The sequence below is a fragment of the Lonchura striata genome, chromosome 3, assembly GCF_046129695.1.
Source record: "Lonchura striata isolate bLonStr1 chromosome 3, bLonStr1.mat, whole genome shotgun sequence".
In the NCBI taxonomy this organism is placed as follows: domain Eukaryota; kingdom Metazoa; phylum Chordata; class Aves; order Passeriformes; family Estrildidae; genus Lonchura; species Lonchura striata.
In genome coordinates, this window is record NC_134605.1 from 94380885 (window position 1) to 94408533 (window position 27649).

General features: G+C 35.8%; 1 protein-coding gene across 2 annotated transcripts in view; it reads right to left on the reverse strand.

Annotated features, from left to right (window-relative positions):
• Positions 1-277: 277 nt before the first annotated feature.
• The window catches only part of SH3YL1 (SH3 and SYLF domain containing 1), a 47195-nt gene continuing 19823 nt past the window's right edge, over positions 278-27649 (reverse strand). For both annotated transcript variants that reach the window (XM_021551260.3, XM_021551261.3), the window contains exons 6-10: positions 26355-26483; positions 25495-25639; positions 24762-24834; positions 23983-24039; positions 278-866 (exon numbers count right to left, since the gene is read on the reverse strand). In XM_021551260.3, the coding sequence (XP_021406935.1) occupies positions 667-866; positions 23983-24039; positions 24762-24834; positions 25495-25639; positions 26355-26483 (604 nt within the window). In that variant the 3' untranslated portion in view covers positions 278-666. The remainder of the gene's footprint in view (positions 867-23982; positions 24040-24761; positions 24835-25494; positions 25640-26354; positions 26484-27649) is intronic.

Here is a 27649-nt window from a genome sequence, read left to right on the forward strand (position 1 = left end):
AACAAACTTTCAGAAGTGCTTAAATTCTCCAAAGGTGAGAGCAATATAAGACAAGCTATCAGAGAAGCTGAACTGCTTAACTATCATAGAAATTGTTTTCAAAAAGGTCTTTGTATGTCTAACAATAAGAAAAATTACAGATCAGACCTAAAGTAGTTACTAAAAAACTGCAATATCTAGAGTGATTTTAAAAACCAAGTAGGAAGGTACTTTTAACTACCATACCTGTGGAAAAACATCTGTATTTACTAAGTAAAGAACTCACACACACTCTAAAGCAAATTTAAGAGCATTTATTAAGAGACCATATATTACAATTTAATAGAAATCAACTTTTTTTTCAGCATATCTAATTCTAAACTGTTCCAAATTTTTCCCTCATGTAAAAAATTAATCCATATAGCAAGACAGAATTGAAACTATACACAAATTGGATTACTTTTTGGGGCAACTTGCTCAAAAATAAAACTCTCGTAAAGTGACTATCACCTACTGTTTACTTAAGAAATAAATGTAGGGGAAAATTATGGTCATAAAAAGCATTTAATAATTTTTTTTTGTTAGAATAGTATTGATCTAAAATCTAATTTTAATAAAATCTGAAAAGTTAAAATATATTTTTCAGTGTACATCTATTGCTGCCTCAACATTTTGTTCTGTACAAATTTAGTTGTTACTTATGGCAACATAATTGGCTGGAAAGATGCCAGTTTTTCCTCCTATTCTTCCTTCCCACCAATCAAACTGGGAATTTGTTTTAGTTGTCACTGTGATTCTGTCTCCAGCTTTGAAAGTCAAGTCACCTGGCTGTTGTCCTTCAAATGAATAAAGTGCTGTCACTTCTACTGGATCACTCTGAGAGTTATCTGAAATTAAAGAAAATAAATAAAAGGGAAATTACTAACAGGAAATTACTAATGTCAGCACACACACTAAGTTCTTAAATAGAATGTTCTTAAATGACAGTAGAAAAGGGTGACAAAAACACTAAAATAATCTATATGAGCATATAAACCACTGATGAAAAATCTCCTCCATTTCCACTATAATTTTAGGCAAATGAAATTTGAATTCCAGCCTATCAACACAGTCTATTTAATACAATAATACTCTATACAAAGTAAAGATCAGCCATTTTCCTTTAGCCTCATATGGTCAGAGACAGTGGAACACAGTTGGTGTCTTGAGGAGAGCACAAATATTTCCTGAATGACTGCTATAAGAATCACTGCTCAGGTTTGAGTTTTGGTTTGTTCTCTCTGTGTCAGCTTCTTAATGGAAACTGCAAAACTCAAAGGAGAGAATTTGCTTTTTTAATCAAAACGGAAGATATAGGATGGCAAAATGCAAAATATCCATAGCCCATCCCTTCTTGTTCCATAGGTTTTGCAGTGCCTGGGATTTTGGTGTATCTTAGACGTTAAACAGAACACACAAAATGTTCCAGTGGAAAGAACTGATTATGGTTTGATTTACTGGAAGTTACTTGGTTTGTATAGTGGTACTTTTGACCACATATACAAATGGCTTTCATTCTCTTTACACCAGTCTTTTACATCACTCTTGCAGCCCTCAGCTGGGGTTGCGATAAACCATGAAGCTTCTAAACTAGTTTTAAAACTATCAAAATCTTGGATACTATTATCCACCCTCCATTCCTGTAGAAAATTTTTAGCCAATATTCATTATTTAGCCAATGTTTATTATCACTGAACATTTCATCTAAGTATATTCAATTTAACAATAACTATGTTTTTTCTCAATTCCTTTAACTGTCTGAGCTATAGGAGGGAGCTGGTTTAGATTAATGCTGATTTAGAAAACAGTTAAATCTCTCACATGAGTGAATCTACAAGTGAAAAATGGAAGGTGCAATTGAAGATTAGTTAAGAGGAAGTAATGTTTACACAGTCAGGTAGAGAGATTTTAGGATATATTGCTCACATGGACATGATGGCTGCATAAATGCTCAAGCATGCTAGATTAAAGGCTTTTAGAATTAGCTGAACCTTCTTGCTGTCAAAACTGTTCCAAAAGGGGAAACCCAACCTCTCACTATTCTACACACTGCCAGCAGAGAGCTAGAAAGTGTGGTGAGAGAAGCATTGATACAACTTTTTTGTGTTCCTTTTTTGCAGCCTGTCTTCAGCAACAGATACAGATTTTTTTTTTTCCCTTCTGGTTGCTTTCATCATTTCAAAAAGAAGAGGAATTTTTTCCCTAAGGCTCACAAACACAAACTGTAGCCAAAGAGGACAGAGAAGAACAATGGACCACAAATGTATGCATAAAGAGCGCAGGGTATTTTCCCCCCACATCTGTCAATATACATGTTCATTCTACAGGTTAGTGCTTTCTCTTCATCATCTGCATTTTCAGCAATCACCAAAGACTAATAGAAAATTATTTGGCCATGAGCTGGGAGAGATCTGACTGCAGAGAAGTCACATGCCATCTTTATTGATCACACGGTATCCTGATCTCCTGATATCTATAGTCATGATCTAAAGACATATAACACTATTTCTTTTACTGTGAAAAAAACCCCAAATTTATCAGGTCCATATCTATACCAGTTACTCCTACCAAAAAGGCAGACTGCAGATTTTCTAAATAGCTCTTTTACTGTCACATCTGAAACGCTGATAGACTGAATATTCAGCAATTACACAATTTTCCTCCAAGAATTCAAGCATTTTATGCAGTTGGGATGATATGACAGTGTAGTTTGAAGCTAGATATTTTGATTGAGGAAATAATAGAAGAAGTATGAAGTAAAACATAGATTTTTCACTCCTAGCATTAACTGAAGAATAGTCAGAAAATACTGTGGCCCAGGACTCTTTAGGTGCTATGGCATGAAAACAGTAATGACTCAGTTCCATATAAAAAGGAAGAAGGGGTGTGTTTTACCCCTGTGCCACATTCAGGCAGCACACATGAGTGAAGTGCATTTATATGCTACAGTGAAGGCAAAAAATTCCTATGCTTTGAGTTCTTAAACCTATGTGTTTCTATCATGTAAATGAATAATCACTCAAAGAGAATTGGAGTTACTATATATTTAAAACTGCCCAAAATATATATGGAAAAAGTAGGTATTTGACAGAGCAAAAGAAAAGACTGAAAGTACTAAAAGTGAGGAGAGAGCTTCTTTTCATTACATTCCAAAAAGAGCTGTCAAGACCACTATGATATGCTGGACTCATAGCAATGGTAAGTAACTAACAGTTACTATCTCCATGGCTGAACTTGCATTAAGACTGTAATTCCTCTTACACAAACTGCTAAGTATTCAGAATACAGTACACAGAAATTCGGTGTGTAAAAGTAGGAGGAAAAATGAAAGGAAACACAACACAAATTACAGCCTGAAAAGGTGGAAAAAAGATCCGTATAAGAGATATCAAAAGGTAGGAGTGTATTCAGTGCACCATAACCATGCCTCCAATTATTGTTTGCTCTGTCATATGAACAAAATTGTTTAATGTGTTTCTCTTCTCATTTTTTGTTCCTATACACGTGCATCTGTCCAAACACAGAGAAAGCTCAAAGCACTACAGTTAAATATGAACGCTCAGTTATGTATCTTTGTCCCAGTATTTGCTCCCTACAATAATTTAAAAGCATTTTTCAGCTTTATTCCTGTCAGCACTTTCATAGCCATTTCTACTTAATTTTCCCTAACAGCCTTTTCCCATACTATAGTTTGGTTTCATTTTATTTCTCATAAAGATTCCAATTTCTCTGCTTTAATTCTGTAGCTTTGCAGCATAATGCAGACAGAATGCCTATTTCTTGCCTCCAGACTTCAGCATCCCATGCTTCATATTTATATGGATCATCTTAAAAATAAAGTACCTTAAATGAATGCACTGTTACAAAATCTACAACACAGATTATAAGGAGGATCTATTCTGTGTTCTCATTTCCCAATTTCAGTTTTACATAGAAGAGTTTTAAGTAAAATTATTATATTGCACGTGAAGATCACTGAATGCATAGACAGAAACGACATTTGCAGCTCACACAAGATGGTGCTACAGTGCTACATACAGCATATGATACTAAAATCATTGCCATTCATGAGTATACACACTGCAAGAAAAAAAAAACTACACTGTGGAAAATCCTTATTTGTTATTGCTATTTGAATACACACTTCCACAAACACAGTGGTCAAACAGAAATATAGAAACTTTGTCTGAAGGCAAATTAGTACAGCAGCCAGCATATATCTTTAATGCTCCAGCATACACAGGTATGGCATGTGTTTGATAACAAACTTCTCTGACTACAATATCCTTCCATTTTATTTATCTTTACCTACCATAATGATTTGAAGATCTTGTGAACGACCACTGCTATGGATAAAAGACTTGGTGTGGCATAAACTAGAGTGAATTTATGGCCTCTTGGGTGTGCTACATTACAGCCCCAGAGTGAATGAAAGAGCAATAAAACTATTTTTAATTATGGCATATTTATCGCATGATAAAAGCAGTTTCTATGAAGTTGCTGTAGAACAGATACATTGTCTACACTTCTGTGACTCAGTTAAGAGTGCCAGTGTTTGACTACAAGGTCAGCCGGCACAGACTGGCCACATATGTACCAGTAAACACTGACCAGAGAAACGAGCCACATGCAAACTGTCTACTGGTTCCTATACTGGACTAACAACTAAACCACATCTTGGCATTACTTGGGAAAGTGCAAGGTAAGAGTAATACCAAGGCATTTTCTAACAACATGACCACATAACTAAATCAGTTACAGTGCTTGGGCCCATGCCTTCACACTGTTTAATTTACTAGTATAGTAGCCACTAGTTTCATATTCTAATGTAAGCTTATAACATATTAGTAAAGCCACAGGCTGTTTTTAAGACTGGTATTTAGAGAAAAACCATAATTTATAATCATTTTGGCTTGAGCTTATGATACTTTCAAAACCCAGCTTTAAGTTGGAACACAGAATAGTTGGAACACAGTGCAGCTGTGGGCCCCAAATTTAACTTTACTGGCATAGATGCATATATCCCCCAGCTATCAGCCTGATGCTTAATATCTCGCTGAAGATGTGCTGCTTTTGGCCATGGACCCAGCAATAAAACTGAAGTAAGTTTCACGTACTTGAGGTCAGTGGTGAGATTGCTAAACATACACTTTGTAAATTTCGCTAATTGTTGGTAATTTGAGAGCTAGCATAATTTTGTGGGTCATATGTGCACTGATGTAAGGGTTTGATGCCAAATGGCAACTAAGTGCCACACACACCTCATTCTCTGCTCCCTCAATGAGATGTGAAAAAGAACTGGAGGGCTAAAAGTAAGAAAACTCATGGACTCATGGGTTGAGATAAGAACATTAAAATAATTTAAATAAAATAATAGTTTTTTTAATTAAAATGTAATGAAAAGGAAAATAACAGGAAGAGAGAGAAATAAAACCTAAGAAAAGCAAGTGGTGCAAATGACCAGTAATTGCTCACCACTAACCAAATGATGCACTCTGCCTGTTCCCAAGCAGTGGCCCCCTAGGCAGTTTTCCCCCAGGTTTACATACTGAGTATGACTTTGTGGATTATCCCTTTACCCAGCTGGGGTCAGCCGTCCAAGCTGTAATAGAATTCTTATTGCTTAAATGAAGACCTAGAAAACTAAGCAACCACATGTACCCTGTTTGTGCAGAAGTAGGATAAAACCAACAAACAGACCACATGATGGAAAACAACTAACAGATTACGCAGATGCAAAAATCTGTGCTTTTGAAAACAAACATATCAAGTATCAGAAAGGTTTAGTATACCAGTACACTGTTCAGAAGCATTGAAAGGATCGGGTATTGCTCATAGGTTTAGTATGAGAGATGTAACTAACAGTGAACAGTAAATATTTGTTCTTTACCCATTATGGGCTTTTGCTTGGAAAGGGTTAATAATGAGTTTATTATCAGAGTTCAGGAAAGAATCCAAAATAGGATAAAGAACTATGTCAATTACTGGGCCCATTGTAAATCTGAGTAAAAGATGATAGTTGGTGCCATTAACGATGAAGACTTAACAGGAAATTTTAATGCCAACCTTAGAAATTGTCTGGACAACACTACCTGCTAAGATATCACTGTGAGTGTAAACACTGTGTGTATACATTTACTGGTTACACTAAAATGCCTGAAGGATGTTTGCCCCAAATGATCATATTAAAAAGGATGACTATTATTAGGTCCTGACCAAACATGTTAAAGTGGAAGACAACCACTAGCTTAATCCAACAGCTACAGATGAGCCTGAGCAAAGAAGACAAACTGTATCCTAAGCTGCATTAGGCATCAAGGGAGGTGATCTCTTTTACTCAGCACTGGTGTGGCCACACCTGGGGTGCAGTCCAGTTCTGAGCTTCTCAGTACAAGAGAAACATGGACATGTAGGAGACAATCCAGAAAAGGGCCATATGGATGCTGCCATTGGAGCATCTCTCCTATGTGGGAAAGGCTGAGAGAACCTAGGGAAGAAAAGGCTTATCAGTGTCTATAGCTATCTGAAGGGACAGTAAAAACAGGGTGGAGTCAGGCTCTTGCTAGTGATGCCCAGTGACACAGGCAATGGGCACATGTTGTAACACAGGAGGTGCTGACTGAACATCAGAAAACACTTTTTTACTCTAAGGGTGACTAAACAGGTTTCCCAGAGAGGTGATGGAATTTCATCCTTGGAGGTATTCAAAAGCTATATAGACCTGATCCTGCTTGAGCAAGGGGGTTGGGCCAGATGATACCTAGAGGCCCTTTTCAACTGCAGTCATTCTGCAATTTGGTGAAAAACTTCAAAGAGACTTGAAATAAAGTTATCTGAAAGCATAAAAGCAGCATGAAAATTTGTAATTGTAGGGAGTTTGGACTGGAACAGCTATAATCAAAGCCCAATTTGAGACTAATAGAACTCACATTGTCAGCACCATCTGATGGTCAGGCCAGACAGAGCAGATTTCTTAAGAGACACTGACTAGCCTGTATCCAGCTAAGGGAGTGCCAGCATGGAGCACATCATGTAGAGACCCCCATCTCTCTGAGAATGTGACCTCCTGGCAGGGCCTTCTTGTCAACATATGGATCAGTGTGTTGTAAGGAGTTGCACTGGCACACAAACAAATCAGTTTAGCTTGGGACTGACAGAGCAACTCTTAGATCAGAGTTTAGTAAAATAAAGGGCTGAATAGAAAGGTTCATTGGTGGACAAGCAATATGAGAAACAAGGCAGTAAATGACAAGAGTAAGTATTATATTACAGGTATGTCAGCATTTTCTGTGTTCCTTAACAGACAGAGCTAGATGTAAAAACTAAAAGGTAACACCAGCTCCTAGGAGGACAAGTGAAGGACAGAAAACATAAATTATTGTCTTACAGCTGGTTTATTATGACCCATGTGAGTTACTGCATTACAGTCAAAGCCAGCTTTAAGGGAAGAATTAAGCTCATAGTATGGAATCCAGAGAGCAACAGTTACTCAGATTCTGCACTCACTGTTTCTAGAGGTCTTACAGTCCCTTCCTCCTTTATAATGCCTTCAATAAACCTTGAAATGAAAGGTGGATCTGTCAGGGAGTGCTTTTTGGTCTGTTTGAGCTCAACATACCTCAAGATTTATTGAGTTTTACTTCAGGTAGGATTTAGGTAGGGATGACAAAACCCAGAAAGATACATTTTACCTGGATGCAGCCTATTATACATTAGAATATGAAAGGCAAGGGGTTGGCAAAGGAAATGGCATACAGTAAATCCTGAAGGCATCAGAGTTACTACTAAGGACAAGGATAGCTTTCTGAGGGAGTGTTAGGGCTCATGATAGGAGAAACTAAAGATCTACATTTCTGACTTGAGAAATGCTCCAGAATTGGGTCCTGATGATGCCAAAAGGCAGGCAGAGAAATGCTTAAAGTTCAACTTTGAAGTAGGTAGGTGAACCACTAAGTTGAATCTGTAATACTAACAAAATTGAGATGAAAGCTAGATCTGTCAGAGGGTGCTTTAGGTTCTGTCTGAGCTCAAAGGTATACTTAACATGAGAGCCAGTGGGGGAATGTAAAAGATGGACAAAATTATGGGGCAGGAAATTAACTTTGAAGCAGGAACTGAATCTAGATGACAGTAAAGAAATATTGAATTTGCAAAGGTCAGAGAGACTGATGTTCAACAATTGAATCATAACAGGACAAAACCATAGACAAAAAACAGGACAAAAGCGGAGACAGAAAGAATAGGTTGCATCTTTAAAGTGGTACTCAGAGAACATCTATAGGTCTCATTGTTCCTATAGTGAAAATGAGAACTTCTAAAGAAATTAAAGTTGAAGAACACATGTGCTCTGAAGTGATCACCAAGATGAAGTTTAAGATTCTATTTGACAGTTTATATTTTGAATTCTTACTTAGTTAACAAAAGAATACATGAGTAAAGGAGAAATATAAATAGTTTTTTGCAGAAAATATTATCTAGCAACTTAAAAGCAACAAAGGACAGCTAGCTGGAAAAACTTAAAAGAAAAATAGAGGGCTGAATAAGGAAGACTTCTCAGTGAGACCCCAAAATATAAATGTAAAGGTGATTACAGATGTAGGCTAGCAGTAGACTTCAGGGATCAAAAGTATTACCAAAGAAAACAGAAGATGAATATCAATCTATCAGGTTACATGCAGAAGGATGGAATGCAATTACTAATATGTGGTTGTACACAGGTCAGCAGAAACTTGGAAGTAAGAGTTATATTTATATCAGTAAATGACTCCTTTCCATGTTATTGAACTTGATGTCCCCAAAACAGAGTCCAGGTCCCAGTGCCCAATCACACTGGCATTATTGATGCTGATAAATTAGCAAAGACTAATTTATCAGCACAGATAGAGCCAATGGCTTGAACAGGGAGCAAGAGAAACTCTTTTAAAGAAGGTGAAGCACACTATTCCAAACAAGAAAAAAGAAGATTAGATAACAACAATATGATCAGACTTGGATTTCATAAGATGGAGGATGAGATGATGATACTGCAGAGCGATACTGTAAGTTGTGGGGGGTTAAAAAGAAGCAAGTAGATCAGATGGGACAGAGAGAGAAGATAAAACAATGATAATCTTCTGCATCTGTGAAAGCGTTCAAGTTTAGAGAACATATGAACTATTGTATCTGCATCAGTATCCCCCTGAAAGATAAACAGTATGAACTGGTAAAAGGGGACAGACACTGGCTAGGACCTGAAGCATGGTCTAGCAATGCATGGCCTCCATACAGGTGAGACCAGCAGTTCATAACTAAATGAAGCACATTCTCTGAGACCTAGGTCAGAGGAAACAAGCCTCAAACTGACCTGTCGATATTAATTTAGAAAATACTTAAGAACAGCATCAATCAGGTGGAAGTCAAAGCATTATGTACCAGACCAGTGATACAGAGAGAGAAATTGGATGGCACGTTGTCTGATGCAACGCTAATCCCGCGTCGATCTTTTCACCAAAGAAATCTGAAGCTAAAACTATGAAATCCTCAGTGATACAGTACCTTTTTCAAGAATGAGACAAATCCAACCTCTTGGCTAAATTTGATCAGTTATACTGGGAAGTATCTATCTTTTACTGTAGTTAAACTTACTCCCTTGGTTTTCTTTATATTTGAAGTCTATTTCTGAACTATTATGCAAAAGAGCAGCTAAAAAGAGATTTGATTTCTTAGGTGAATTGAAACAGGGACAGCCAAAGAAACATTAGAATGGAACTGAGAAGAAGGTGTGGCAGAAAGACATAAGGCTTAGTGCTGGGTTTTTGAGGAAACCAATAATTATTCTAACATATCTATTTCCCTGAAAGCTGTTCAGTCTCTTAATGCTAAGGATATCATACCTTATCTCACTATTACACATTTTGTAATTGCTTTTAAAAATTTTAAAACAGAAAAGAATACTAGTTTTAAATTCAAAATATGTGAATTATAGTAGTCTTGATCATAATAAATCTGATAAGTTGCACTCTGAGTTATAACAAAGAAAAAATTGAAGATTATTGATATTCTAAACCAATCTACATCTTCTGATAATCTGAAAGCAAAGTTTTGTCAGTATCTGAAAGAATACATGTATGCAACTAAACTTGTCTCCTTAGAAACAAAGCAATGAAAACAATTTGATTAATGTTATAACAGTCACATTTTCACAGGATTACTCTGAAAACACTGAAAAAGATACTCTCATATGTAAAGAAATAAAGGTTAAAAAGTACAGAGTTTTACATTTATTTCTATATGCACATATAAAAAATTAATGTATTTTTACAACTCATTTTTCCACTCATGACTTTGGAAAGCAATCGAAATGATCAAAACTGCAACTGAAAATAGTATTCTGTTATTTAAATAGAAAATACATAGTTTGCAATGGGTGTAACTACCATTTTGAATATCTTCTTAAATTTTAAAACCTCTTCCATATATTACATAATACTTTTAAGGAAAAGGACTGAGTAATTTACTTCCTGGAATGTAAACAAAGAAAGAAAAATTCCAAAGTAATGAAATATTTAAACAACACTACCTCAAAATGTCCCCTTTATGAGCACATACAATGATGAGAACATGACAGAGGTAGTATCTCATGCCATATGACTTTTCAAAAATTGGCATCTTGGAGATTAAGATGTCATGAAGTATAGTTCACTGAATACGTACACTTTTAATATTTTATGGTTGAAGAATTTTAATGCAAATAATAGTTCATGTTCTGATGATGTCTGAATTTCAAGACTTTACCATTTGTAAGTGGTTTATAACAAATTTAGGTAACGTCAGGTTTGGCTCAAAGTTGCAGCTCAGAGCCACAAAGGTGATGTTGAATTCACATCCACAGCTAGGATGCACATAAGTTAAATAGTTACTGCACTATCTATGTTACAATGTCATGATAAGCAGAAATAAAACACATTACAATGTTGAGATTCACTTACTGGGCCCTTGTTGGGCAATGTCCATTCTCAGACTTTACCATTTACTATATCTAAAGGTCTGAATAGGCCTAAAAGAGCAGCATCTTGGGAAAGTGGCAAATGATCTGTTTAAAAACTTATGAAGGAAATGAAGTCAGGAAAGTCAGGGAAAGGATGAAAGAAAGTGCCGTATGAATTACTACAAAGAGAATAAGAGGTCAGTAAATTAAAATATTTTATGGCTTTCTTCTATCATGACAAGACAAAACATCAGCCAGAGAAGACTGGGGAAAATGGACAAAAGCAGAACCATATTGTAGTGTATTATGCACTGCGACCCGGCAGAAATTAACTTTTCATCTCCTATATGGCAACAAAATATTATGTATTCTAATGGCTACTTACAAAAAGTCTTCAAGCAGATCCCATTTAGAAAGAAAAATAGTAGCCTAACTGTATCTTAAATACTAAAAGTAATGAAAATAATTTCAGTTCTTGGATCACATCACTATACAGATGAGCTCTTTTCTCTACCCAATGTGTTCATTTCCCATATTCTTAGCTCTCATTCCTCAGCTTTTAGCTTAAGAATAACAAGGGTTTATTTTAGCTTCTAGAGCAGAATAGATGTATACTTACTTACAAATTTAATTTTAGCTGTTTCTGGACAAATAACAAATCAAGTGTTTGTTTAACCAAGCCTTAAAAGTGAAATCTCAAATGTCCTATTCACAATAAACTACTAATTTCCTTAATGGCCTTTTTAATTTTGTTTTTTAAATGTAAACTCACCTCAAAAAACCCCCTGCATATACAAAACAATAACCTCAGAACTCACTGAACAGATGTTTGGGAAGGCCTAAATATGCACAGTAGATTTGACATTTTACATCTACAGGTACTAATCTGCTATAATCAGATATATTCTGTACAGATACTTGAAGTATGTCATATGCCACCATTGATCCAAATAATCTCCAATAATGCTCATCTGATCAAAAATCAGGAGACATGATATTCAGCAAATCACACTCAGAATAAATAATATCTTAGTTAGAGGTTTCTTTGCCAATAATTATGGCTTGTTTCAGGCAAGTAGACAAAATCACCTTTCTCCACTTTCTAAATAAAAGCTTCTTAAGACACTCAGGTATTTAAATTCAATACTGAAAGCTGCAAATAATCAGTTCTTCATGACTAAGAAAATGAGGGTGAGTCTTTTGCAATAAGTGAGCTTCACTGTCACTGGGGTAAAACTACCCTTTAAATGCCCCACAAATGCCTATTTGTGCTCAGTTAAACAAACCTGGTCTGAGAAGGGAGAGGAGGCATAAGTTAAATTACTCTATTCTACATTCACTTATGGGCAAAGAATTGTTCTACACCTAGAACACCTGAAGGCTGTTTTATTCCAGTAGCTATAGACTTAAGGCTATTTCAAAATGAGAGAATGGCTTGGCTTGGAAGGGATCTGAAATCCAGATAAAAGGCATCTGTAGCTCTTCCCTTGTCCACTCCATCACAGTCACTCCATCATGGCTGGTCAGGCAGGACTTGCCTCTGGTGAAGCTGTGCTGGCTGTCTCAAATCACCCTCCTGACTCCCTGTACTTTAGTATAGCTTGTAGGGGGATCTGTTCCATGACTTTCCCAGGCACAGAGGTGAAGTTTGACAGGTGTGTAGCTCCTGGGGCCCTCCTTTCCACACTTTTTAAAGAGGTGTACAATGTTTTACTTTTTCCAGTAACCTAGAAAATGTATTCAAGGTACATTCATAATATCAAGGAAGGCCTGTATCATTCCAGGAGCTACTCTCTTTAATATGTTTCAGTACTAAATGCACACCCAAGTTCTTGAAAAGAAAGCAAAACCAAATGTTAAGCCCGCTTCCACTTCCATGAGGACTGCCTCAGCAAATCCTATTTTTAGATTTAGTGGCAGTACTAGATGTTATGTATTACTTTAATTGGGTACTTTATCAAGGTTTCCAGTGTTACAAAGCCCTCCAGTTAATTTTCAAAATAATTTAATAAGTACATTCTCCATTAGCAAAGAAACGGTAGCTGGAAAAAATTATTCAAGGCAAAGGTAGCCACAGATATTCCATATAAGGTACAAGACCCTCAGGTTTGCACAAAGCCTCAACAGATAAAAAGTTCACGATCATCTGCAAATCTGTATACATGGAATGAAGATATAATACACAAACTTTTGTAGGAGACTCACAAAACCCAGGACTGGGCTTATGTATTTTTGACCTCTTCTATATAAGCTAGAAATGGATCATTTCAAAGCAGATTCCATATTACCAACTTGAGTTGTTACTGAACAGTGTCATGTCTAGCAAACAAAACTGGTGCTTGAAACAGACCTGACTATATTTAAAGTTTAAGTCACTGTGCAAATTTAGCTCATTCAGTATGAAACGTATTTCGCTGGTTTTGAGTTTCTGGCCTACTGGGGAACATGCTGGCTCATCATCTTCATCTGCTGATGGAATACTTTCTATCTTTGTTTCAACACACTCAGCTTTTGCATTAAAGAAGTGCCTTTTTTGTCAAGCATCTGTGGATGTATTTGATATTTAGGATATAAAAAACCCCCTACCTCCTGTTTGCAAGAGCCAATTATATAGCAGTACTTTTGCTGATTACTTTTTGGATTTTTCTGACATTTCAAAAAACAAAAAACAATTAGATTTTCATTCAAAGTGAAAAGGTCAAATAAACCATATCAATGCCAAGGGCTTTATCATGCTCAACACGACATAAATGCAAATAATGCCTCTGCTGAAATCGTACTACAAAAGCTGAGATGCAATCCTAAGCATAGCTTTCATATTCTGAAAAGCAAAGTACAGTAACAAGACCTGAGCTCTGTTTTATTCTGGTCAAACTGACGTTTTAGGAATGATCTGGAACTCCTTTATGTTGACAAGCTTCTCCATGTTTTCTCTACACATACTGAGTTAGCATCTCAATCTCAATACACTGTCTCTGCATTTTGATTCTCATATCTCTGTACAGTCAGCTTCAAAATTACTGCCAAGGGTATTACTGGCACATAACCTGGTTCACTTGATAAAAGTCTTAGCTTTTACAAAGGTCTAGGAAACAATCTACAGCCTCTAGAAAAAAAAAAAAAAACACCAAAAAAAACAAAGAGTAGTAAAAGCAACAATTCAATACAATTTCTTAGGAAAATGCTTTGTGAAATACTGATTGATTTTTTTTTTCATTTGCATGGAAAAATACTTCTCTGCAATGGCTAGAAAAATGGTTAAAATTAAATTTTATGAGACAAAGAGTATCTCATATGGAAACACACTAAATAAGAATACAATAATACTGTACAAGGCTTCATCTGAAGGTCTATTCACAATCCTTATCATCAATTGTTTAAAACTGGTTGAGAAAATAGTAGACCAAGAACAGAAAGCCTGTTTTCAAGGCATTATGAAAATGAGCTTCACAGAATAAAACAAATTAAAAATGTTACTACTACCATGCAAAGGAATCAGACAGAAAAGTAGTTTTTCTAGAAAACTAGAAAACAAAAGAATAACTGATCTTCATAAGAAAAAAATATAGATGAAAAGTAGAAAGAGTTTCAAGTCATTGTGAAAAATTTGGAAACTGCTTTCTGTAAAGGGAACAAGTGAGTATCTCCTGTTTTAATACAAAGTCTAGCTCTTTCATGATAACATTTATATTATATGAACACCTGCAACATATAGAAAACTTATTAACTTTAGCTGCACTAAGGGGCTGTTGAAATCAATGCTAGGATTTCTTCTTGCCACAATTACCAATTCTCATTGCTTTTATGTTCCTTCAGCAGCAGTACAGCCATTATTATTCTACTTACACCACAGGCTTCATCAACTTATAATTTCAAAAGGTACTCAATGTTCCCTTCCTGTGCCAAATGGTGACTCAAGCAATTGTACTTCCACTTACAGTATCCCATGGCACAATCCTGTGATCATTTGACCACAGTTTAAACTGGTAGGAGAAAGATAGATAGCCCTCTTCATTACAGAACAGCTTCAGCAAGAGCTAGAAATGACACAGAACCATAAATTAGAGCCTAATCTGATCAGTGGAAACTCTGCAACCTGCCACATCCACCATCACAGCGATGAAGCATCTGGGACAGCCATTATCACCCATGGTGTACTGATATTATACTTCCCAGCTCAGCACAACCAAACTTTCCAGAATACTCATTACATCAGCCTAGTCAGCTATGATAAAGTTCTTGAAATGAAAAATCAAACACTACCACAATTTTCAGTTGAAATTTAAGAGTGGCATTAACAGTATTCTTCATACATATGCTTTTAAATCAAATGAAATATTGGCTGTATAGCTGCTCTTTAGAAAGAAAAAACTAAGAGTCATCACATCCCTTGGTTCAGACTTGAAGATGGGATTCAACCACTGGCTCAAATTTGTCCAACATACAATATATGTGAAGGCAGATTTTTCCCACAACAGTATCTCCAAACTTACTCTGCTTTCTCAACCTCAGATTCTATCCCATCCTTCTGTAGTAGCTGGCAAAAGGCAGAAATGTCAGGAGTAGTGAAGACACAGTCTAAATCTTCTGGCAGAGACCAATACTTGAAATCGTGGACCAGAGTAAGTCTTACCATTATATTTCTCCTTACAGAGGAGTTTTCTATTTCCCTATTTTTAATCTTCTTTTGACACCTTCCTTGCTACATAGCAAAGGAACTGCTAAAAACACAAACATGCACCACTGAGAGAAAAGCGGGAAGAGAGGTGCAAGTCTCACTGTGTATGACAAAATTAACACTTCCTTTCCACAAGAGTAGAGGTCACTTCTAGCTAAGCTTCTTCAAGAAAAAAACTATTGGGAAAAGAATATTTGAAGGTTACCTAATATGGCAAAAAAAATTGTTAATGAGAAAGACAAGCCAAATGAAATATAACTAGGGAAGTCTCAATGCAAACCTTGTCAGACCTCTCCATGAAAAGGTAAGAAGTTTGTTGACATCTTGTAAAAGTGAAAAGCATTATTTCACCATTTCTAGAACAGTTATTTGTTGTACCAGTTTAGCTTATATTAGTGTCTGGGGTTTTTTGTTTGTTTGGTTGTTTTTGTTTTGTTTTGTTTTCCCCATGGACTCCTATTTCTTATTCAGGGACCAACTGCGTTTCCACAAAAGATGGATGACCTTCTTGGTTCAATCAGCAATATCCAGTTGACTGATGTGCATGATGTAACACTGAATCAGCACAGCCAAGGTAGATGCAGGATTCCAGGTCCCTCCATGACAGAGAATATATCACATTCTGGGGAACCATGGCACCTAATTTTACTGCTCATGGGAAAATACATTTGAAGGTGGTGTTCCATCAGGGTGAAAAATAATAATTTCCCAGAGAAAAGAAAACCTTCCCTTATTGTAAAAGCGACCCCCAATGCCTGGGAAGAATGAGCGCTGAACTCCAATGATTTCAGAAGGCTAATTAATTACTTTATTCTACTCTACTATACTATAACTATATTATACTAACAAGAACTACCACTAACTAACTAACTAGAAGACCCATGGCTCTCTCCCGAGAGTCCCAACACAGCTGCTGGATCCAATTGGTCCAAATATCCAAACAGCATCACCAGAATCCAATCAAGCAATCCCCTTGGGTAAACAATCTCCATACCACATTCCACAGGGGCACAAACACAGGCACAGATAAGAACTGTTTTCTCCTCTCCATGTTTCTCCAGGAAAAAACCTTGAGAGAATTATGTCTCTCTGTTCAGAGAACGTGAATGCCACATTCCCTTAGCATTTAGTATAAAGTAGATGTTCTCATCCCTGATACAAGGATGGATCTGAAAAGCATCAGGGCACCATTACTGCAAAAAGACCTGCATGTTAGCATTTGTCTTAAGTCAGTCAAACACAGGGCATTTCACTGCCCTCTGGAGAGAAATCCTGTCTATCTATTACTTCCGTGATGCAGTCAAAATTTCTGTTTGGCTTCAAGTACTAGAAATGAAGCAGAAGCTCCCATACTCTCAAAGGCTTTTCTGGATAATAGACAGGAAAGCACTTTAAGCTTGCTTTAGTCCTACTGCTTGAACAACACAGAAGAAAATACTATCTAAAGCAGTACCCAGCTTTGAAACAACATTTAAAGCATGTATTCCAGATGCTAAAGCATTAATCCATCTGTTACAATGGCTTCAGACAAGACTTCAACCTATTCTATTTAACATTTATATGCTCCTGTGAATAATTTCATGTTCTGTGAATCAGAATTATCATCATAGTGGCGCTTTACACTTAAAAAAATACACAGATTGCACTGAATTTCTGTGTTTTAGCTCTAATTTCCCAATTTTTATTCCAAGCCATTAAAAAATGCCAAGAAAAAAAAAATATTGTTACCCATGCCAGAGTAGCTGGTTCATACTTAGCATGGCAGGTCTCTGCCCACGCCTGCACACATCAGAAAGACCCTGATTTCATTCTAGCATGTCTGACCTCAATCTCTCTGTGCCTCGTTGTATTTTGAGTTAGCTGATTATATGCATCAAGTTGTTTGTTTCAGTATGACCAGTGAAGGCCTGCATGCTGCATATTTTCCTCTCAGCTTGCCACAATGTAAGCCATAAGCAGCTTGATTATCTGACTTATCACATTCATGATAGTAATAATACAATCCTAGTAAAAGTGAATCAGGGATAAAAATAGTCTCAAAAATAATTTCCTGGGATTTCCTGGGTTTCATTAGTATTAAGAAAGAGCTCATAATAGCAAGAAAATGAATACTGTGGGGGACCACCAGATGGATGTTTTATTTTTCTAGTAACTAAATATACACGTCACAAGTCTTGCCATGAAAAACACAAAAATAGACCAAGCTGAGCTAAAACTCTTAAAACAAAACAAAAACACCCATACTTTAGTTTGCCAAATTAGTAGACAATGTTATGAAGGATTATGGTAGAAACATTATATGTCTCACTTTGTAAAATTTTTCTAAAATAAATACCTATTTGTCACACTGAGCCTATTGATTTCATAGTTTATAATCTGCTAAGAGTATCTCATTAAATTATAGTATTGAAGGAACAGATTACTCCACAGCTTAATGAGGGTTCTTCCTTACTATAGTTCTACATGATCCTTCAGCAAATCTCTTCCTTTCTTGGAAAAGGAGTAATTCATAAACTGAAGAATAAAAAAGTGGCTTTTTTTTTTCCAATTTCAGATACACAGCACATTTCCTAAGCACACAATACACACACAACACCTAAAGAAGTATGTACACATCTGATTTTATCGTGTTTTCATGGATGATTTAATTTCCAGTTCAAAAGTAAAATGCATTTTTCCCTCCACTGTGAACTACAGAGTCTTTCTCCATAAAAACAAGAGTTTCTGGACTCCCTCTCCATTCCAGGTCTATGCAGATATCAGATACAAAAAAAAACCCAAAACATTTTAGAATCTTACTTAACTAAAAGTTAAAAGCTTTTAATTCAATTTTACGACAGTTCAAGTTGACAAAGAAAACTTCAGAACAAGAAACCATTTTAAATCATCTTGATCCAGAACAGACAGAAAGAAGCACATAACGAAATATTGAAAATATCTTAGAAAGGCAGACTTGATGTATATGCTTTCTAACAAAGGAAAAGCAAAAATACAGGTATTATACTGAGAAAAAGTTAGTCTGAGACCACATAGCTGATTTTGTTTGTTTGTTTGAAAATTCATGGAATAATTTTACTTTCCTGCTGTGGTCCTTAGTCTTAATAAAAACAAAAATGCCCAAGTCAAAAGTAACTCATCAAGAGAAGATTTGGGCACACTTACATTTCTCTTGTAGCACAGGTGTCAGATTTTTTTGTCAGTGGGCATATCTAAACATGGAACTGCACAGTGAATATACATAGTTGCATGTTATATTTCCAGTTAAATCTGAGTTGTTCCAAAATAGTACTGGTTTTGTTAAACCTAAGTTCAGAAATACATATATATAAAAAATAAAGTGTTTGCTTCAATACATATTTACCAAAGCAAGCCTATTTTAAAGTTGCAAGAACATAGAGTGATGCTCTCTTTCAGCAGTTCTAACTAAAAATTCCATTTTTTCATTATACTGTGTTAAAAAACCTCAGCACCACACATAAGTAGAGGTACTAATTAATGCAAAGACTGCTAGAATGGTGTCCATGTTCCAGCTTATATTTTCTTTCCCAAGTTTGATCAATATCATCCTAGAGAGAAGTAGCTTACAAAATAACAAGATAACAGGTCAGATGTAAACTGAACTGCAGAACAGGTATGCAAGTAAAGTAAGTGAAACAGGAGGTGAAATCACACGCAAAAAAAAAAAAAGATAAAGCTTTTTACCTCAGAAGAGGTCTATGAATTCTTAGTCCATATAATTACGTTGGCTTAGTTAAAATATTTGCAACTGGCCACAAAAAAATCCATAATGTACTACCAAAGGTAAATTCAGATACAGACCCTCAATTTTCCTTGACAAAATTCAGTTCAGGAGGCATGAAAGTCTGTCTTGGAATTCTCTTGGGTAGCATATTTTCACAGATCTACTGAACCATCTGGCATTCATAGATTACCAAAAGAAACACTGAGATCATCTCTGGAATTACAGAGAAGTGGGCCAGGCCTGATTCCTGGAGAACTGTAACTATGTAAACCAGCAGCTCTGATGTGTTTAGCTAACACAAACTGAATTTACCACCTCATGGTACCATCTAATGAAAAAGGGTTGATATTGCCTTGATTGTTTTAAACATAGATAAAAGATTTAAATAAATAAATAAATAAATAACAGAAAATATAAGGACTGGGGTTTAGTGCAAATTCATTAGAGCTTTTAGGAGCCCAAATCTTACTGATCTCAGTGAGCTCACAGCTCAGAATTTGGTATTTGTATTATTTAAAATTTGAGAGGAAAGAGAAAATGACCTTTGACAAAGAGCTCATCAATCTATTTGTCAATCAAAAGAAAGACGAAGGAAGATCAAAAAGTGATTTGATTACAGCACAAGTGTCTCAAAGAGGACAAGAGTGGAACAAAAAGAAAAGGTCCTCTGCGTAGCAAAGGCCTCTTTAATATAGTGAAGAAAGCCACAACAAATATTGTCTAAAAGCTACAGACAAATTCATGTAGGAAGGCATGAATTTTTAATAATAAGGCTGACGAATCACTCAAATCATCATTGAAGGAAGAAGGGGCTTTTTTTAGCTTCTTGAAAACAGTGACAATTTTCTCATCTGCCTCCATATCCTCATCAGTAGGTTTGATATAGCACTTCTTTCAGTATGCAAGAATATAAATATATGCCTATTGAGACAATAACAATTTGTTAGTATTTTATTTTCAAAGTGAAAGGTTTCTGTTGAGAAAATCCTAGCCAAAATTCATATTTTGGGGTTATTTTTTAGTTTTACTGTAATCAGGTTGGGCTGTGTTGATTTTATGCACAACAGAAAAAAATTCAATGGCTGCAGATAATTTACTGCAGTCAAAAATCCAAAGAGAGCAAATATTTTTCTCAAGACGAAATTTTAAAATATTTAGTTTAGTAATTCTGGAAGGTAAGAAAGACAGTGTTTCTGAAAGCAAATGAAAAAAACATCCTGAAATATTCAGGCTTCACAGCTACGTGTTCCTATGGGTTTCTTGAGCAAATCACATGACTCCTTAAAAAGTGCAGGCAGCATCATTACTTTCTCCAAATTATCATAAAATACTCACATTCATATCAAAAGAACTGTTTTTTTGTTCAGTATCAGTATTTTGTCTTACAATATTGTAAGAATTTAAGCCCACAGTGAGATTTGATAATTGTGAATAAATAGTAAAAGCACACTGCTTGGAAGGAAGAAATTTCTTCCATTTTCACACCAACTCCTGTCTACAGTCTATTTCCTGATTGTTTCAGCACCTTGGCAATTTCAAGTGATTCTTTTCCAAACATATGAAATAGTCCTTTTCTGATTAGCTGAGCTGAAAAAAAAGCTAAACAGATCTGACTTCTGATTTGAACAAACTGCCTGTTATTGATTCAGTTCTCCCCAACATTCACCTCAACCCAGGCCCAACTTTTCCTAGCAGATCACTACTCCTGCTGCTACCAGTTCAGCTGGGAAACCACATCGCTGTAACATTTTCAGAATTGTATACTATTCAGCACACTGCTAGGAGGGTAAGAAGGAAGTAATCACTTAACTACATTTTTGGTTACTTTCTGCTCCATGGCGAAACCCCAAGCAGAGAAAACAAAAAATCATAACACTAATGAAAATGTAATATCTAGGATTAGATATTCCAGTGTGACAAACTATGAATCTAATGTATCTAAAAAAATGAGCCTGATGAAATAAACTCCCGAGTCTACAGTCACTAAAGAATCACAGGTTCTTTGTATTACAGATGTGGTACAGAAGTCCAAAGAATCATCCATCCAGAAAAAGAAAAGCTATGCTGTGGTAATAAATCTTGGAAGGGCCACTAAGCCCTTTTAGCAGATTTTACAACAAAGAGGGGACAAATAGAAAAATGAAATGCAAATGCCTAATTCTAGTAAAGGAGAAGGCATGAACTTTCATACTCATAAGCAAATCAGATTTCTTTATTTAGTGAGTCTTCAGAAAAATGTCTACCAGTATAAAAAATTCATACTTCGCTGAATCACAATAACTAGCAGCTGCTAGTTTGTTGTGGTTTTTTGTTGTGGTTGTTTTGGGGCTTTATTTCCCAGAATTGTAAAAGGATTGTGCAATTTTTAACTGCATCTAAATAAAATGTGTGGTATTCCCAAGTTTCTGGAAATATTTAAAACACTACTGAAGCTCATTTTACAAATAAATGCATTACCTTAAGTATTATTCAGTTACATGACAACAATCTCCTTGCATCTGAGTTCAAGTACCACCTTATCAGTTTAGAAAATAATGTTTTTCATTTATTATTCTTCTTGCATTTGAAAAAGATTATATTACATTTCTTATCTCTATAATTCAAGTACATAGAAAATAATTAAAAATGTTTCATCTACAAGTCTAGCTCTTTCATCTAATGAGAAGAGTTAATATTTCAACCTTTCTACTACTTGTATAACTGTTGCAAAACCAAATGCTAGTAACACAATGCCAAGTTGCCCCTTCCCCAACCAAAGGCAAGTCCTTATTACTTGCAACACAGTTAATCTTATTGCTTGACATCAAAACCCACCTCCACCCAGCTGTTTTACCTAACACATAGCTTCCTAAAGATTCATTCCCTCTTCTATTGCTTATCTATATGTATTTTTTAAACCAGAATGGCACAAACATTTTGAATATGTCTTCTACAAATAACTGTAGAAGAACATCTGATGCAGCAACTACTCCTGCAATAAAGATTGACATGTATGTGCTATAGCTGCTAGCTGCCAGGCAGCTCTGTTGAAATAATTTGGGCTATAAATAGGCAGAAACAGATTATTGACAGGAGATATGGCCTTATGGCTCTTTCTATTTCATTCCCCAGCATTAATACACTCTTTGTGAAAGAGAGCGTGACTCTTGACTTTAACATTAATTGCCCCCTATGAGAAGGAAAAACGCTTTAGCTGTTAGAAACATAGAGTATTTCTGTGGATTCAGAAAGCATCTGAACTGTTACCTATGGAAATATAATCTGCAACAGAAAGCCAAATATACCACGATGTCATTTAAACAAGATCCTACTGCCCCCCACATTCCTAAAGAAAAACTTGTATATTTCGAGAAATTGCTAGAAATTCCCAGTAGCAGACTGAGTCTATATCTTGATTTCAGAGAATTTTGAAACCCATTCAACAGATGGTTCTGGAATATTTTTACCTTGTCACTTGCACCTGAATAGAAGAACACTCCTTCAATGTAGCAAATGTGTGCAAGCTTTAGAAACCTGTTATCAGTTGGTCAGGGCTTTTGTAAGACTGGGAAAACTTAGTTTTAATGGCCAGAAGACCAGTTCTTCTCTCTTGGATGACAGCTATTGAGTACAGACCACTAGAGTCATCTTTCTTTTCCTCATAAAAGTCCTACAACACAGTAACAAATCTTGATTCTTGGGAAGTCTCTAATCTGCAGACGTCACATCGACAGCTCATCTTAAGATACTCTTAGGTTGACCCCTTCAACACACACACATTTCAAGAACATGCATGAAGATTAGATATGAAAAAGAATGTAAAGACAAAGACACATAATTTATCTTAATTTTATTGAAAAGTTGTAATTATACTTTGCCTGAAATAGACTTTTCATTGTGATCTATTATTAAACTCAATTTTAGCTCTATTTGCTGAAGTAAAAAATAGGTATTTTCTTTAATTTTATTCTCAAGTGAGCATGCAATATGTGAAAATATAAGTATATATTCATATTATATATAGATATATATATATGTAATATGGAATGCAAATACTGCACAGTAAGATTCTCCTGTTAAGAGCTGAAAGTGCTATATACATAAGAGAATCAATAGTAATATCTTTAGTGTAACACAGAGTTATATCAGTACAAAAAACTGAAGAAGCCATGCAAATTGGTGTTTATGCCAGCATAATCAGATATCTGTGGGAGCACTTTTAAAATTAAAACAGGAATTATAGTACATTGCATAAGGACTTGGACAGAAGCTTATATGAGCTTCTTTTTTAATTTCAATTAGGTGGTAACATAAACAATTCTAATACTTCAAGTGCATTTTCCAAGCTCACAGAATAAAACAAAAGAACTTGGGCTGCTCAGAAAAAGAATATCATCGTTAGAATGTAAAGTAAGGGAAAAAGATTAATGTTTATGAAATACTTTCAGGAGATCATACAAGACCTAAATCTCTTCTGAACACATGGGCAATAAAGAAAAATATCAACGGCCAGGTATTTTTGCATATCTTTCCAAGTACTTTTAGGACTTCACAGATTCTACACCGTATTTATAAAGTAAGTATAAGCTTAGGACTTACCTGCAGATGCATAATCATTAGGAAGTTCAGGATAAAGTTTGTTTGTATTCTTTTTAGCTGAAAGAGAAAATAAAGTAGTGACTTATATGACAAGCTAACATATTGTTATATTTTGTATACTGCTCTTCTGATACAAGTTCAATAGTTATTAAATGATTGCAGTTAACTAAGAACCAGTGCAGAAGAAACAAATACAGACTTTGTTTCACATCCTTAACCAGAGAATTAAGTTAACAAGAGGAGCTGCACAGTAAAACCTCACTTTGAATGAATGCACTTTGTTAAAACAAACTGTTAAAGAGCCAAAATTCTGCCTCTTCTGCTCTACTGTAAAATCTCTAATGATTAAAAAATAATGACAACCTAAAGAGAAACTATGATTTATAGAAAAAAAGAAATTTTCTAGAAATTTCTAGAACTTGGTCCAGGAATTTCTAGGACTGTTATTTTTACTAGGAAGTTTCATTGTACTGTGAGGCTCCTATGTATCCAGTACCTATGAATATCTCCTTTGAGTTATTACATGATTCTGTAACTATAAAAACACTGTTTCTATAGCAAATCTATCAGAGAGAAAAGGCTTGTTAATATAAAACAATAAACCAAATCCTTTAGTCTTTATCAGTCATGGCACTGCATCAACATAATCTTTGTCCAAGGAAGAGTATTTAAAAAACATTTTTATAGAGGCAGCTGCTATAATAAATGCATAGCATTAATTAGCTTTAACGCTCTAATTTTATGAAGAGAATTAATTAGCCATTATCAAAAATTTTCACCTGGTGGTGTAGGTCTAACAGTGGGTTTAGGTGGCTCTGGTCTGGTTGATGGTCTAGCAGGTCGGTCACTTACCTAAAGTACACAAACTTTTTAAAAACATAGCATCATATCTGGACATAGATTGTGACTTTAGAGCCTAGAAGTATGTCAAATTACATTGAAAAAAAAGTTACTCTTTCTCCACTGCATTTACAGGAATTCAAAAAGCCTACTAAACACTAGTGACATACACATGACACTGACGTAAATCACCATGGGTTTAACAAAGCTGTAAGTAAATGCTTGTCTATCAGTAACATCAGGATCTGTAAGAAAATATCTCCTACAATCCCAGTATTACATTATAAATGTGATTGTTTGAATGAAAGACAGAAAAATTAGGAAAACTAAGAGTATCCAATTTGCAATTAACTTGACTAAAAACACTTGACCAAATATTCCTAATCATCACCTCAAGTTTGATAATGCACAATTGCAAAACAAGGATATACTTTGTTATTCTAGAAGATGCAAAGCAAACCCAGCAACATTCTTGCCCTCAAGAGCCTAGCAGGGAAATACTTGAACAAATGTTCCACACACATAAACTGACAAGTGCTATGCCTTCAGTCATCCAACAGAGAAGTTAAAAATGACATATGAACATCAGTATTGACACTGACTAGGAACAGCTTAGGAACAGGGAAAGCCTATGTGAAAAACAAGTGCACAAACCCTTCTTTGTTCCCTTACAGATTTTCCTGGATTGTTCTTTTGCTCTTCATTTTCATACACTTCAGTGAAGGATGCTAGAGTTTCATAAAGATCATCTGCTTGAGCAGGGAAAGGCACATCACCAAGCAGGATAGCACTAGCACGAATGTCCTGCCCATAAAACCTGATACAAAAAAAAAAAAATATTGCAGGTATTATTATTATATTTCAATTGTAGATAAATTAATTTTGCATAAATGCTCCCTATCTCCATCCCTAGTCCTTCATTTTTTCCTACTGATCATAATCTGAGAAATGACAGAACTATTTAAAAGGGGAAAATTTGGAAAACTGACCACAGCCCCCAATTTCCTGCACCCTTGGGAGGAGAAGGTAGAGAAGCTGTGATTGAAGTGGAGCCCAGTAAGATGGAAGGTGTGGGGGGAAAAGTGTTGCTTTCTAGATTTGTTCTTATTTCTCATTATTCTATTATCTTATTTACTGAAAATAAATTAAACTAATTTCCCCTTGATGAGGTTGGAGTTTTTTTGACTAAAAGAGCAATTGGTAAGTGATCTCACTGCTTTTATCTCAACTTATGAGTTTATCATCATACTTTGTCTCCTCTCATTCTGTTGAGGAGGGAGAATGACAAAGCAACTGAGCTGGCATCTGGTGGCTAGCTAAGGGCAACCTGCCACAAATAAATAATCCCCAAACATTTAGCATCATCTCAATACCCATTGCAAGATGTCTAAATTGAAGAAACCCCTGTCCCTCAAGAAATTCTAAACTGAACATAGCATATTTTCACAAAAAACACTTTTTCCAAAGTGAATGTGTCCTAATTAATTCTGTCACTGCTTTCACTGAACCTTTTAGATACTAAGGGAGCTTACTTGCGATTTGTTTCTTTCCTTTCAATCAAACAGGTTCCTTCCAGAGATACACCTGCGAACAGCCCTCGAGATTTGCAGTATGTATAGACAGCAGCAGAGCTTCTCAGGGCAACATCCCCTTCTAAGTTTCTGGAAGGAAAAGGTTTTGGTTGATATTCTTCAATACAGTTTTCTAGCATGAGCAGCAATTGTCTTTTTCTTTTATTCCTTCATTTTATTTTTACCTATTTTCAGACAGAAGCACAGAAAAATGTTGCCTCATATGAATGCTCCCCATTTGTTTTCTGAGAGACTGGACTGTTCATGGCTTATGACTCAAAACAATCAAGGAGGCTCCAGGATGATTTGCTGAGACCAGGTTTACATCCTTTGAGGAGAGGCAGAGTTTGGGTGTGCAGAGAGATTCACATAAAACAGGGGGAGGCTGCAAGCCATGCTGATGAGGCAAATCCTGCAAGGTGGGATGGCACCTTTTATCACGGTAATTGTTCTCCCTTACACAACTCCCTTATACAACTCCCTTACAAACCCTTCCCCCGGGGAAGGTCTAATGGGACATAACTGACTCAATGCACTGACAAGAGTAGCAGCTGTCATGTCTGAGAAGGGATCATAATCCATCAAAGATCCTGAAAGCACCCTCAGACTGATTCCTGAGGCTTTACACCACAGGACTGAATGTGACGCAAAGGGATGCAACAGATCAGACCCTATGGCAAGAGAAATTGTCAAGTTTCCCAACCAGGGGAGGTCCCTGGGTGTTCCCAACTAGCCTGAACATATCCACTGAACTCTAAGCTTTGTGGAATCCTCACCACCGAAAAGACCAGAAGAAGAGGATTAACAGGACACTGTAGGAATCCAGAGAGAGGTGGTATTTTCTACTCAATCTTTCTGTCACTTTTTCTCTCCCCTCTTCTTTGTTTTTTTCTCTCCCTCCCCCACTCACATTTACTGTTAAATAAAATCCATACTATTGACTTCAGCACATGGTCTCATGTCTTATTTGGGGAGAGGCATCTCTGTAATAATTTTAATAACTGGATCTTAACAGCCTCCTCTGAAAACTATTAAGCCACACTTTAATCACATTTTAAAATGATCTGATTACATTTGGACTGGTGACTTAAACTCTATTCAATATTTCCAAATCTCCCTAGGCTTTATGGTCAGCACAAACACTTCAAGGCCTTACTGAACCTCAGTAGATTTGGAAGATTACAGTATTTGTCCTTCACAGGACCACATAATATTTTAGGTTTAAAAAGACAGTCATCTCAAAATGGATACAACAT